General features: G+C 29.2%; 1 protein-coding gene across 1 annotated transcript; it reads left to right on the forward strand.

Moving 5' to 3' along the window:
- Positions 1 to 259: 259 nt before the first annotated feature.
- On the forward strand, positions 260 to 10,640 carry LOC130799784 (protein NRT1/ PTR FAMILY 6.3-like). The gene is made up of 5 exons (XM_057663021.1): positions 260 to 507; positions 1,096 to 1,273; positions 1,814 to 1,853; positions 2,827 to 3,392; positions 9,433 to 10,640. Exons 1-5 carry the CDS (start codon positions 390 to 392, stop codon positions 10,310 to 10,312), a joined length of 1,782 nt encoding a protein of 593 aa, XP_057519004.1. The 5' UTR covers positions 260 to 389; the 3' UTR covers positions 10,313 to 10,640.
- The last annotated feature ends 5,688 nt before the right edge of the window (positions 10,641 to 16,328 follow it).

Raw genomic sequence — 16,328 nt, forward strand, 5'->3', positions numbered from 1 at the left:
TGCTACTAATAGTGACATTTTTTTCTACACTACATATTATAATCGAGTGTAATTATTTCAGAAATTTGAAATCCAAGACCACACCCCAAAGCCATAAACAATTTTTCCCCTTACCAATTCTCTTTTTATAAAAAAAAAATAGTATATTCTACACCAAGGTGGGTCCAGATTCTTATACACGTAGGATATTCAATTTGCTTAAGCGTTCATTCCCTTGAGAAATTGCTATAAAAAGGGTTGAATCTTGCTTTACATGAATATACATCATTCTACAACCTTTTCTCTTTGCTCTTTTACACTTTACTCTTATTTTTGCTTACATTTGCAAAACACATCTCATAACAGAACAAAACTAGTTCTGTACCAAATTCAATAATAATATATAAAAAATGGCTCTTCCTGTAACGGATGATTTTGGAAAAACTCTCAGTGATGCCTGGGATTACAAAGGCCTTCCAGCCAATCGCTCTAAAACGGGCGGTTGGATCAGCTCCGCCATGATTTTAGGTCCCAATTTCTTTTATCTCCTTTTATTTTTAATGACTAATTAAAATTGCCAAGGACATGTGTCCGTTGAGAAAAGAGCTTCAAACATGAGGCTTAACATCTTTGAATATATAACATATTTTAAAGTTTTAACCATCAGCTTAACCTTTTGGTTGAGTTGAAATCTTAACATGGTATCAGAGTTAGGATGATAAGAAGTCACAGATTTGAATTTAATCACCCCTTTTAATTATTACAATGGAATATTTGGCGATATGTATATGAGGAGCGTTTATGCTGCATTCACACTTCTATCACAAGGGCTCTTATGTAAGGGAGCGCATTAAAATACATAACATATTTTGCTACTTCAACCATTAATTTAAGCTTTTAGTTAAAATGGTTTCTTGACTAAACATAAATACACAATCATTATATTTAAGGCTTTATTTAATTTAAATGATTCTGTAACTTTTTGTCAATGACATAATAATTTTTAAACTGAAAGACTTTTAAATTTTAACGCCTTTAAATTTTAGGGGTCCTGTAGCGAAGATATTATTCGATGATATATGTAATGGGTGTAGTTGAACTATTTGTGTGGACCAGGTGTTGAGACATGTGAAAGGTTGATAACTCTAGGGATTGCCTTCAACTTGGTAACTTATTTAACTGGAGTTATGCATTTAGGAAGTGCTACTTCAGCTAATACAGTCACTAACTTCCTTGGTACTTCCTTCATGCTCTGCCTCCTTGGTGGTTTCATTGCTGATACTTTTCTTGGCCGGTTTGTTCTTCCTCCTTTTTATTTATGTTAATGTTAAAAGTAATATTATATTAACGTAATATGATTATTATATAACGTTCAATAAAACAGAGTTTGAAGGTCAGACGTGATAAAGCTCTTACACAAAATGATAAATTTTTTAGATATAAAAAATAATTCAAAAATTAAATTAGTTTTTATGTTTCAGCTCTTAGCGCTTTTTAGATATCATAAAATTTAGGATAATTAGCTCTTACCTCCTTTTCTATTTTTTCATTACTTACTACTTGCAAGTGTAGTCCCCTTATTTTTTCTTAAAATTAATTAATACAATATTATCATATAAGAGATTTAATCAAAATAAAAACGACTTTATTTATAGAATTGATGTGTCGTATTGTAGTTGACATATAACGTGAATATATCATGGTCCCAAATGAGTATATATATATATATATAATTAATTTCAGATTATTTGAGATTTTCTTCATTAATTAACTTAATTTTGTTTATTTAATTAATTTCTTATTGTTGCTTTTATGTTTATGTACTTTCTAACAGGTACTTGACAATTGCTATATTCGCCACAGTTCAAGCACTGGTAAATGATTATGATCATTTGAAATGTTTCCTCATGGAATGTCCAAAAGAATTCATTTTCAATGGACATATATTTGTCTATTAATTAATTGAACAAATTGACCATTTAAAACAAAGAAATTATTCGGGGTTCACTTTTAAATTTAATTATTACTATTATTATTATTTAATCTAAAACATTGATTCTATAACTTTTATGATATCTCAACCCTTAAATTCTTATTATTAAATTTTAAATTAAACAAACTAAATGCAAATAGATTTTAAAATTAGCAATTATTTGATTTTGATAGAAACTTATATTATCTTAAAGTTAGGATAATTAATTAAAATATACTATATACATTAAAATTGATGATATAATTTTTTTAATATGCTTAGTGACTGAATAATTTTCTGTAAATCTTTGTGACTTTACTAATAACAAATATTGGAAATAATAAAAAGTAAAAATCACGAACTCTTGACAAAAGTAAAAAATTACAATTCAATCATGGATGGGATTCCATTACTATAACTATGTGATTATGGTAGGACATGGTAAATTTATAAAACTAGCTTATTCTATCGGTAAATATGAGTAGATGTCACCTTGAGACAATTTTTATTGAGTTGATTGAATGTATAATTATATTTTTTAATGATTATTAACGGTTTTAAAGTGATCGGTCACAGTTTTAATTTAAGTTATCATTTTTTATAGTTTTAAAGTAATCATTTACGATATTGAAGTGATCATATATAATCATAAAGTGATCACTTTAAGTATTGAAGTTATTAATTATCATTGTGTTAACATAATCACTTATAAATTATACTTAACGTGATTACATATAATTTTAAATTGATTAATTATAAAAAATAAGCTACTTATATGAATGTACCTCACTATAAGACAATTTGATTTTGACAATAATTGATAAGTGTGTTAGTATTGACAAATATACCAAACCTAAAATTTTCTTATCATCTAGGGTGTGACAATTTTAACAATATCAACGGCAATTCCAAATCTACGACCACCACCATGTGCACAAGACTCAAAAACATGTGTCCAAGCCAATGGGACACAACTCGGAGTATTACAACTAGCACTCTACTTGACCGCCTTAGGAACAGGCGGTCTAAAATCAAGTGTGTCAGGTTTCGGATCAGATCAATTTGATGATAAGGATAAAGACGAGAGAACAATGATGACAACCTTTTTCAATTGGTTCTATTTCATTGTGAGCTTAGGATCATTACTTGCCGTCACAGTTTTGGTGTACATAGAAGACAATTTGGGAAGGCAATGGGGTTATGGTGTATGTGCTTGTGCAGTTGTGGTTTGTTTGATTGTGTTCCTTTTTGGAACTAAACGGTACCGTTTTAAGAAGTTAGCGGGTAGCCCACTTAGCCAAATTGCAGCAGTTTTTGTAGCCGCATTGAAAAAGAGAAAGATGGAACTGCCTGCTGATCCTTCACAACTTTTTAACGTTGATGAAATTTGGGAAACTAGTGTTAAGAAGAAGCAAAAGCTCCCTCATAGCAAGCAATTTAGGTCTGTTTCTCTATTTTTAAATAATATTTTATTTGCATTTTAATTATATTTCTTACAATAAAAAAATAACAACATTCAGCAAGTCTTGAATGAGACTGTCTCACCGTGAGATGGGCCCATATACGCAGTCCATTAGTAAAATAAACATTAAATAACAATAAAATTAGTATTTACACTCATATAGAAAGCAGTTTTATTATTTTAAATAGTTTAGACTGACTCAGTTGAAGTCGTCTCACGGTGAAACAGCGTTCATAAAAAATTAGTGAATAAATAAACTGATAGATGAAATTTTATGATTAAATAATCAACTCTTGTGATTTTATGATGATAATGCCTATATAATTTAATAATTCACTTAATTATTAAAGAAATTGATTACTAATATACTTTGAACTTATAACTAAATAAAAAAATGAATGAGTTGGAATATGTTTTATATTAATATCCTACCAAACATCTCACAAGGGCCAAGGAAATTTAAATAAAAGTATTTTAAAGATAAAACAACTTATTAGGATGATGAAGAGCCAATGAATTAGTACATAAACAAAAATAATTTAACAATATACTTATTCCGTTCGAAATTAGTTGCTATTAGGAATGTTCACTAAAACTAAGAGAAATTATATATATATATATATATATATATATATATATATATATATATATATATATATATATATATATATTGAATAAGAAAGTTAATGGATTAAAAATGGGATCGTAAGCATTTAAATAAATATTTAAATACAATTGGTGGGAAAGAAATGAGGACCATAATTATTAAAAAAAATATTAAAATAGAGTTAGTGGCAAATAAGTGGGAAATATAAACAATATTCCCTCCATCCCATTAAATTTGTAGTATTTTCCATTTTGGTCCGTCCTACTTAGTTTGCATTATTTCTATTTTTGGGTGATGACCCAACACTTTCTTTTAATCTCATCCATGCATTTTAACTCTCTTTTAATTTCTCCACACAATTCATTCTTTCTCTTTATTTATTACCACATTTTTAAAACCTACCCTCTTTCTCTTTGATGCAAATCAAAGAAAACAGAGGGAGTACAAAAATAGTAAAATGAAGTATGTGAAAGATAAGTAGGATACATAAACATTGATAAAATGTTAGAAAATTATGATGAATAAGGTTAATTATTTCTAAATTTATAAGTTAAACAGAAAAATTCTTTAAGAAAACGATAAATAGAACAACTCAGAGTGATAAATAAGAACATTTTTAATAAACGAAGGGAGTTTATTATATATTAGGTTAATTACGTAACGGTAGGAATGAATTAATTAGTAGTAATAGAGTAATTCTTACGTAGAGCAAGTTGGAGAGGACTTGTTAATTTGTTGGCAAGTTGTGAGAATTAGTCACACATCCTGGTAGATTAGATACTGGACCATTTACGTTAATTTTGACAAAAATGTCTATTACTAGACGTATATTAAGCTAAATAACAGCAGATGTCTTAATAAATCGTCTTTTTGAGAGACAGTTTTTAAAGGGCCAATCCATTAATATTTGAATAATAAAAATCCAATTTTGTTTCAAAGTAAATATTACTAAAATTAAATTTTATCTCATCTAAAAATAACTATCATATTTTAAGAAAGATTTTAAATTTAATTATCACATAATTTTTCTTATTCCGTCAACGATCTAGTCAAGGTCATCAACTCAGTATCTCGCATAAAGTCAAAATTCAGAGAAAGAGATAGCGGACGTATTATATCCGTACCCCTCAACCTACTATAATTATAATAAAAAAAATAACACAATTATCTCATCATCCACCAGGAATTTGATATAATGATATATACTATATTTGTGCGGTAATCCTTTGTTTGTATTTCTATGTCTTGTTTGAAGTTGTGTATTTTTTAGTTAGCAATTTTTTAAAAATGTTAAGGATCATTATTAATAATTTAAAACGATACAATTCATAAAATGTTGTTTAGAGGGAATTGGAACAACTTGGTCAATGCTTTTGACTTTAAAGTAAGTGGCCCACTGGCCCTACATAATTATTGATCATTGCAAGTTTATTTTCACGTTTTAATCTCAATGAAAAAAATAAATTCAAATAATGTATAATTATGATTCGAACTAATTCCATTGAAAAAGTATTTTTAAAAGTAAACACAAATGAAAATTACAATAACTATGATTTCAACTAAGTTCCTCTTTAATTTACTATATTTTTAATGATTTTATCGAGATTTACTAAATGAAACTAATTTTTATTTATTGCAACTCATTTATACTGATTAAAAATAAATTTAACCAATTACTAATTTATTTAAGAGAAAATAAACAGAATCTAATCGTTATCATCCACACAATTTACTCAACTTACTTTTTTATGTCGTTTAATTAAATATGTCTATTTTTATATTTAATCATGAATATAGTTCAGGACCGACTCTGAGGGGTCCAGGGCGAAAAATAAATTATAAGCCCTAATTATAAAATATATATTTATAATTATAAAATTTATAATATAAAAAATAATACACGCTAATAATAGCGCTCGAGATTATCCGCTTTTTGTTTTATAATCATGCATTTATAACTTAATAATTAGTAAATAAGGTAACAATTATTATTAATAACACTTTGACTTTAAGGTTAATGCACAATTTAATCACATAAGGTTTTAAATTCGATGTATATGAAGGTAAAATTTATCTACATTTCTTGTGGGCCCTGAGCGCAAGCCCTTCTTGCCTTTGCTTAGGGGCGACCCTAATATAGTTTTTTCTAATCAATATATTTAATTAATTTTATATATGTAATCACGTATTCCTCATGTTACACCATAAAAGTTAACTATGTATTTTTGTCTAGATTTTTCATCATGATAAATTTAATAGAATAGAGTAAAAAAAATATGTGACCACCTGAATTTGATAGATGCATTAACCTCGATCGAGTAATATTAGATTTGTTTTATTTCCATATGATGACAAAAAAATTTTATAGGCTGAATAAAACATTAAATTCAAAGAAAATGGCGGTTTGGCATTGAGGCACCCAAGTCAGATTCCTTAGCCCTTCAATATTCTTACTTTATAAAAAGATTCAGATTAGATTCTTTGGCCAACAAAATCAACAAAGCAGTACTTTTCCGACCGGTAAAAGAGTATTTTTATTTGGCATGTCATTTCTTATTATAAAATAAGCTCATAAAATTAATAAAAATCAGTTTAAAGTTATAATTGATTATTTTAAAATCATAAAAGTAATTATTTTACCATTATGGTTGATCTATTTAAAATTGCGAGTGATTACTCTAAGTTATATTATAAGTAAACTAAAAGTAATCATCATCATCATACCCAATGTATTTCGCCTTAAAAAACTATGATCAGAATTTAAAGAGGGAAGGAATGCGATAACTTATATCCATAAACGAGAATGTGGTCAAAGAGTCTCTTGACTCAAAAAAATCAAAGTAAATTATAAGTAATATTACCGTACAATCGTCTAATCTAAAAATTTATGTTTTTCTTGACTATCAGATATTTTCACCCACCTAGATATTTATCATCAATCAAACAAACATACCAATATTTTCCTACTTCATGGTTGGTCGAATTTCAAAAGTGAATTAAAGTTTCATTACTTTAGGTTTTTTAATACTCCCTTTTACTCCTACTTTTATACCCAACTTAAGAAATAATCATCTTAATTTGTAATTTTTTAATAATATTAACATAGTTGATTTCTTTTAATGATTGCAATATATATTCTTGATTTTGAGTGGCACGCAATGGTTAGAGTTATTTGGAAAAAATGAAGAGGTGGTAACTTAATATAAAAGTAAAATAATTTATGAAAAAATAAAGGGGTTAAATATGAATTTTAATTATAAAAATTAGCTTGAAGGAAGCTTGGTTTGCTAGTTCGAGTTATTTGGAAAAAATATTATTTCTCAAAAGAACTAAAGCATAATACAATCCAATTTTATTTATACAGACATTATACTATTATTTCAAATTTCCACCTCTTTGATTAGTATACAAAATTATTATTGTGCATCACTCCTTAATTATCTTTTTTACTTTCCACTCTTCTAATCTAAATTGATCACTGGCACAAAAGCACAAAATTAATGCATGCATAATCCCTTTGTCTAAGATTAATGCACGCACAAAAGCACATTATTTTTGCTGCACTAAATCCATGAAAAACCAATTTGTTTTTTTTTAGTAAAATTCAAACTAAACATAATCAAAATTTTTGAGGAGCTTTTTAAACACTTACAAACAGTGGTGGAACTACCTTAGAGTCCATGGGTCACGTGCCCCTAGTCGTTTTTTAAAAAAACAAATTTAAAGTATACTTTTTTGTTGGTAAGAGTAAAAGTGTAAAATTAATACTGAAGTTTTTTTGATGATAAATACTCCTTATTTTAGTAATTTTGTATTATTTATTTATTTTATCTCATTTATTTATTAGCTCAGTTGATTTATTTTGTCCCATTTCCTTTTATAGTATGTCGTATTTAAAACTTTAGCAAGGGTAAAATTTGTTAATTTTACAAATGAAATTGTGTCGAAAATTTTGTCTATTAGTTAATGCCCATTGGGACTCCGAACCCTGGATCCGCCACTGCTTACAAATAATATATTTGTTTTATAATCAGATATCAATATTTTTTCTAAAATAAATTTAAACTTTCTCAAACCAAATCAATTAAGTAATACAAAAAATCAGTGAATAATAGTACAATTCTTGCGAACACTACAACATTATGGTAAACCCTATTAACCAAGACAAACACAATTTTCAAAAATTATCATTTTCAAACGTTCCAATTGGCAATTCTTTAAATAAAATTTTTATAATTTCTAAACATTAAAAATTATATACATCATTTGGTTTTATATTAGGTGCACGTACACCAACCATACTAAAATGTTGAATATTCATTTTCTTTACACGGAATCTCCCATAATACTATTTCTTCCGTATTAAATAAATAGCAATAATTATAAACTGAAAAAAAAAATAATTATTTAAATTATATAGATAATATTAAATAGGAGTAATAGTTAAAAATTTGTGAATGAGAATAAAAGAATGTAGTAAAAACATTTTTATAAAAGAATTATAACAAAGTAAAAGCGATAGACTAAAATATAGTGCGTAAATCTATATAATACGCCTCAATAATTGTACCTAGTTGATTGGATTTTTTTTTATTATTTTGGTTTGTCCCTCAAATAAGTAACATCATTTTTGGTTAATTAATTGCCTTAAATTTTCTGCATACGGCAATGCAATGAACTTAATTTTTCTACACCAACTTCATTCATTTAATTGGTTCAATTTGCTGCGCTTTTGATTTTGAAATGCCAATGATATCATCAAGTTGTATGACCTTGTACATCCTAAAAGTCATACACAATCATCTACTATTACTATTATTGTCTTTGTTAGTATTAATTGCTATATTTTGGGAGTATTGCACTTTATTTAAATGTGTCCTTTTTCTTTTTTAATTTGTGTTTTAATCCCATTAGATATTATTGTTGCTTCAATTTTATGACCTTGTGAATATGTTAATAGTCATATCTACCTTTTAAGTACTTAATACCGGTCGGATTTGTTAATTTTGTAACATTTAGTTGAAAAAACTTTAGCTTTTAGTTTTTGTGCCCCTAGATATATTATATTATATATTGACACGCTCTTTTATATGAGAGTTTTTTGGGCTAAAAATGTAGATGCACCACTAGTCTTCATTATTATTGACACTGAATATTTCACTTTAAATGATGGGTGGTTGAGATTTGAACTTGTGGCATTTTATCACCTTGACTTCTGATACCATATCACGGATCCAACTCAACCAAAAATTAAAACTTTGATTGAGGTTTCAAGATATATTACATACTCTAACAAGTTCATTTAATTTTCTTAATAATGATTTTTCTAACTCTTTTAATTCATGATACTTACACCCATTCAAAATAGTTAATTACTATAAGTACTAACATTAAAGTTTTGTGTTAAAACAGGTTCTTAGACAAAGCAGCCATAAAGACAAATGAAATGGGTGAAGACTTAAAATCCGTAAGCAAATGGGACTTAGCAACACTAACAGACGTAGAAGAGGTAAAAATGATACTAAGAATGCTCCCAATTTGGGCCACAACCATAGAATTTTGGACCATACATGCCCAAATGACAACATTTTCTGTCGCACAAGCCGAAACCATGGATCGTCACATAGGCTCCAAATTCCAAATCCCCCCAGCCTCAATGACCGCATTTCTTATAGCAAGTATTCTAATCACGGTCCCAATCTACGACCGTCTGGTCGCCCCATTAGCCGCCCGTCTCTTCAAAAACCCACAAGGCTTAACACCCCTACGACGAGTCGGTGTAGGCCTCTTCTTTGCCACCATTGCAATGGTTGTAGCCGCACTCACTGAAATCAAACGATTGCGCGTTGCAGAGTCTAATCACTTGATTAACGACAAATTCACCGTTTTACCAATAAGCGTTTTTTGGTTAATACCACAGTTTATACTAACAGGTGCAGGCGAAGCTATGATTTATGCAGGGCAATTAGATTTTTTCCTAAGGGAATGTCCTAAAGGAATGAAGACTATGAGTACGGGGTTGTTTCTGAGTACACTTTCAATTGGGTTTTTCTTTAGTACACTTGTTGTATCAATTGTTAACTCATTAACTGCACACTCATATCCTTGGTTAGCTGATAACTTAAACCAAGGAAGGCTTTACAACTTTTATTGGCTTTTGGCTATTATAAGTGTTGTAAACTTTGTCGCGTTCGTATGCTGTGCTAAGTGGTATGTTTACAAGGAGAAATGGTTGGCGGCCGAGGGATTTGAAATTGAAATGGATGAAACACGAGGACCAGCTTGTCATTGAAACTGAAATATTGGTACAGTTTAAGTCTTTAGATCGTTTTGTTGATCTTATGTATGTGTTTTTTCTTTTTTTTTTTTTTGAAAATGTTAATATCTTTAAAGAGGAAGGATAAATCTCAAGAAAGATGAAGATATGATTGTGTAAGATAAGGTATCATCATCATCGGCCGCCCATGATGTAACATAAGTATAGGATGGCTAATTTTGTCCATGGCCAAATCGTATTGGCCATAACAGCTCGTAAGAGCGGCTTGAATAAAGGGCTTTTTTGTATCATACACAATGTATTTCAATATATATTTATATACAAAGAAAAATTTTCAGCACCATCTAATATATATATATATGAAGTTTTTGTGTTTAGCACCTTAATATTATTTTTGGAAAAAATGACATAAAAATTCAATCTTTTACACATTTGTTGTTAATAATCTCAACTTTAGATTATCTTTTAATTAATAAACTAACTTTTGCTTTTAATTTGTTGTCAGTATACTAATTGGGTATGCTAATTGCAAACTAGGGACATATGTTGAATTATTAAAAAACTTACGTTGATAGCAAACTAAAAGCAAAGTTTGAATTATTAAAAAATAATTCAAATGTGGAATTATACATGACAGATGGGTGAAAATTTAAATTATTATTATAAAATTTTCCTTATTTCTTTGATTAGCTATTCGATAAAGCGTTTTCATTCATGTATCACTTAAAAAATCATAGATTCATCTGTATTAAAGTGCACATTGTTACTTAAATGAGACTTTTCCTTAATTGGAGAAAAAAAAAGTATATGACAATTAGTTTTAGTAGTGAGTATCCTTTGAACTTGAAGTGAGTCATATTTTTTTCCTTTTTCTTTAGACTTATATAATTCATTGGAAAATTTGAAAAACATAAGTGAAAAAAAAAAATAAATAACAAAATAAACTAAGAATCAAACTTATTCCAAAAGTAAGCGTGAAATTCCCAAATCTGAGGTTTGGGGCTGTTCGTAGTTAGTAACTGCGAACAGGTAAAAAGACAAAATCGCTGTTCGCACTTACTAACTGCGAACAGCTATTTGACCTAAAAAAAAAAATCAAAATAGTTGTTCGTAGTTAGTAAATGCGAACAGCTATTTGACCTAGGTCAAATAGCTATTCGCAGTTAGTAACTGCGAACAACTATTTTGTCTGTTTTGACCTGTTCGCAGTTAGTAACTGCGAACAGCCCCAAACCTCAGGTTCGGGAATTTCACGCTTACTTTAGGAATAAGTTTGATTCTTAGTTTATTTAATTATTTTTTTTAGCCTACAGGTTTCAAATTTCCTATTATAACCCTTATGGTGGGCTAACTTCTAACGGTCCATTAGATAGGTGGTTTTAACGATGGTAATGGGAATGGAAACTAAGGTATGATGGTTATGCTTGTCCAACTTCAATGATCTTATTTTCTTCATGAACTTCATTTCAATGCATTACCATTACGAGAGGTGGTATTAGGTGGTAATAAAAATTTGTAAACGAAAAAACTTTTTGTGATCAAAGTTTCATTACTATGGGAATGACATGAAACTTTTGATGAAATTTTACACTATAAATCATTCTTATTACCATAATTTAGTACCACTAACCAAAAAGGCCATAAGGAAACTCATATGTGAGGAGTAAGAGTGTTCAAAACTGGATACTGGGTTTGATTCGATCTGAATAATGGGAAATCCGATTTTTCGGATACCTGAAAATGCAATCTGGTTCCGACCCGGATGATATCCAGATATCCGGTTTAATCCGAGTCGAAACCAGATACCCGATTTTAGTAAAATGTTCTTTTTTGTATTTTCTTCGTTCAACCATGTGTTTGTGATTTTTTTTATATAAAGTCAAGCATTAAGTTGAAACTTACACATCAAAATACAACCATGCGTTTAGTAATTAAATACAAGTCCATAATATGATAATACCAGTTGAAAGTTCAGGAGTGTATTGAAGTCGTAGTCGTCATCATTATATTCAGTATAACTCGCCTACAAAAAACCTATGGTCAGGGTTTGAGAAGGGAAAAACAACAACAACTCATGTTAATAAAGGAGAGCGAGACCAAAAAATCCCAAACTCAAAGTTCATTATTATTCCAATGTGAATTGTCTTAAATTGAAAAAGAGATCAGGATATGCTATGTTATAAATGTGAGAAATAAATCCTACTACTACTAATCTTGCTTCTTTAATTTTCTCAAAACTTATTTTGTGTTTTTTTTAAAAGAAGTTCATTTTATTTAATTTTACGCATAAAATAGCCCCAAATAAGTCAGCCAAATAAGAAGGCCTGAGCTTCCCTTATCCAGACAAGAAGCAGGTTTGGTAGTTGTGCAGATCAACTGCGTTATAATGGGCTGGCTATTGGGCTAACACCCAGCGGGCTTTGCTGGATGGTTTTGTATTTGGAAGATGCTGGATGGTTTTGTATTTGGAAGATCAAGCTGCACATTGTGCGGTTAGGCTGCACAAGCAAGGCATCAGGGGAAATTGAGTTGCACAAAATTTCAAATGAGACAGTTTTATGATTAGACTATTTTTATTGTTCAGACCCAATGTACACTTTAAGTTATAAACTAATTACTTATAACCTTAAAATAATTACTTGTAATTTTAACGTGACCATTTATTACTTTTTATATTCTTAAGTGATCACTAATATCTTTAAATTGATCACTTACAACATTAAAAAGATCACAAACTATTATGAGAGATGAGAGACCGTCGTCTCTAACTAGGCCGACCCGTTATATTACAAAAAAATGTAGTATAACTATACGCTTACTCGGTAGGGTTTTAGATCACGTCAAGTAGGCTTTTAAGATACGTCAAATAGGGGTTCGTAGTATGTCAAGTAGATGTTTCTAACATACTGAAGTTGTCAAGTAGGAGTTTTTTATTTCTTGATTCTTGTAAACATCAAACCCCTACTTAGTATACCTCAAAACACCTATTTAACATACCTTAAACAACTATTTGATATACCTCATATACCTATGACATATAGAGGTGTTCATTCGAGTAATCGGATCGGTTTCGGACGGGTGTCATTCGATTCGGTTGTATTTCGAATGCGTGTTGCGACGGGTCATACTCGGGTCGGGTCGGTTAGTCACGGTTCGGTTGAAGATCGGTTATTCGAGCTATCGGGTTAATCATTTCGGTGTCGGTTGAAGTTCGTGTCGAGTTTCAATCGATCTCGGGTTGTCACCGGTTAATAATTGGTTCGGTTTACCGAGCGCAGATCGGTGTTCGAGTATTTTTCAAGTAGAATTCGACTACGAATTGCGAATTACTAATTACTATTGATCGAGTCAGTATCAGATTAAGTTGTTAGTCATTTTTCAATTGATAATAAGGTTCCTTTACTTAAAGCAAAAAAGTGAAAATGCAAATCAATTAGTGATCATTATTACATTATTACTTTTACTTGTTTGACCGGAAATTAAAATTATAAAATTCTATCAATTTTCATATAATTCGATTAAACGTAGTTAAATAAACATTAACCATTGATTATTAACTCTAAATATATGAAACCATGTATTTATAAAATTTATTTTATTAAAAATATTTATGACTTTATTAGTATAACTAATAAGATGATTGCATATGAGTTAATCATACTTCTATGTAAAAAATTGGTTCAAGTTTACAGCAGTTCAATCTAAACTTCGTTAGGGTTAAGTCGATTTTAGCCGGATTGAGTTCGGTTTTGAGCATTATTCGGGTCGGATATGACTCGGGTCGGTCACTATTAAGTTCGGGTAATCTCGGTTAATAGTTACGTGTCGGTTAAAAAAATCGGTTACAACTCGGGTTCAATTCTCCCATTTCCGGTTGTCAACCGGTTCGGGTATAGCTTCGGGTCGGGTAATATCGGTTCGATAAACCTAAAAAAGGAACACATTTTCGGGTCGAATCACTTTTAAACAACTCTAGTTACATACCCAACCCTAGGGATGAAAGTTCGGTTTGCGGTTTGGTTTTTTCATAAAATCAAATCAAACCAAATTTATTTCAATTTTTGATTTTTCGATCCAAATGAAATCTAACTCATAATTTATAAAAGTAATAAATTGATACACTATATTTTTTAGAAATATACCTCATGGATATTGCTACTAAAAAAATAATTTGTAAAAGTAATAAATTTATATACTATATTTTTTTAGAAATATACCTCTTGGATATTGCTACGAATGAGAGCAAATGCGATCAAAAGCTAAATACACATCAAAAGCCCTTCAAAGCATAGGTTTTACTCCCACCCTAGTTCTCAGGTTTCAGCTCCTCGTAGTCGTTTCTCAACTATTTTATTATTCTTTCTTATTCATATTAAGTGTCTCATTTATTTTATACACTTATTCAATTCTTAATATATCAAATTATATGCAATTAAAAATTATAAAAAATAATATTAATAAAATTTACATTAAAATGAATCTATTGTGAATGGACAATGATATTTGGTGAAGAACAAACAACTATAAAATGCACAAAGAAACCAACCAAAATAAAGCAAGAACAAAAATGGACAAACACATAAGAATTATGTTGCCTCAATGAGAAGCCACACACAATATATCAACATACATCAATGAGAAGCCACACACAAGCTTTGAGAACACACTCATAAAGCAAATACCTCACCTTTAATCGTGGTCTCACACAGACAAGCTAATACAAGGGTGAAGGAACTCTAATGGTGTAAACCCTAGTTGCCTCACTTGTATTAGTCTCTCACTAATCCTAATGATGTCTTAAGACCCCTTTTATAATCCCATAACATATTAGGAAGCCTTAGGACAAAACCCCAAAAGCCCACTACAAATCGGAAATAAAACAGAATACTCGTGTTTTTGGGTGCTGTAGGCCGCTCGACCTGGGTTCCAGAAGCTACTGGATTGAATATGTTGCATTGCTTGACCGAGCCATTGAGCTCGACCATTCGAGCAATCCTTTCTTTGGCATTTCCTTGCTATTATCAAAGCACACCAAGTTTCCACCTTGATCACTTCATCATATGATCCAAACTTATAACACTCACTTCTTTGCTTTAAATTGTGCAAGATACTGCGTGAGCTATGAGGTGCTCGAAGTCTTTACCAATGGCATGAGATTTAGGACTTGGCACAACAGAATCAAATAAGATCCTATATGGCTATGTTTTAACTTATAGATTAATAATAAAATACAATTTAAGAATCATATATAAATAGTGCCCCAAACGTTAATAGGACACCTAAGATGAATAGGAGGAAATATTTTATTTTTGTACCTTGTTTTGCTTACTTCCATAAAAAAGCGAGAAATCAAAATTAATTTATTTATTTCATTTTTCTCTATAATTAATGAGCTCCTTCTACTACATACCATTCATGCAGAGTTAAAACAACTTGTGGTCGTTTCCACAATCACATCGTTATTTCCACTTTCCATACATTGAATTGTCAATATAACCATTTAATCTAAGAAGAAACTGCTATGTTATTCGAATAAGTGGAACATCGTCAACTCATAATGAAACTAAAAAGGCTAAACTTAATCTAAAAAAAAACATGTATTCCACTATTAAACTCGCTCTCAATCAGAAATGTTAAAAAAAATATTCGATTTGAATTATCTGATATGTAATTTTAAAATCGGACAATTTATTATTTTATAGAAAATTGGATATTCGGTTTATAAATTGAATATCAGATCTATAATCGGAATATTTATAAACTCAGATATTCAGATATATTCAGATATTATTTGATTTTATAATTTTCTTATTATTTTATTATATATATATATATATATATATATATATATATATATATATATATATATATATATATATATATATATATATATATATATATATATATATATATATATATATATATATATATATATATATATATATATATATATATATATATATATATATATATATATATATATATATATATATATATATATATATATATATATATATATATATATATATAT

The sequence above is a fragment of the Amaranthus tricolor genome, chromosome 14 (genome assembly GCF_026212465.1).
Source record: "Amaranthus tricolor cultivar Red isolate AtriRed21 chromosome 14, ASM2621246v1, whole genome shotgun sequence".
Classification (NCBI taxonomy): Eukaryota; Viridiplantae; Streptophyta; class Magnoliopsida; order Caryophyllales; family Amaranthaceae; genus Amaranthus; species Amaranthus tricolor.

Excerpts from the sequence above, each read along its gene's own strand:
- LOC130799784 (XM_057663021.1), top strand. The coding sequence starts at position 390 with ATGGCTCTTCCTGTAACGGATGATTTTGGAAAAACTCTCAGTGATGCC. Across the intron at positions 508-1,095 it reads CAGCTCCGCCATGATTTTAG|GTGTTGAGACATGTGAAAGG; the intron begins GTCCCAATTTCT and ends TGTGTGGACCAG. Across the intron at positions 1,854-2,826 it reads TCGCCACAGTTCAAGCACTG|GGTGTGACAATTTTAACAAT; the intron begins GTAAATGATTAT and ends CTTATCATCTAG.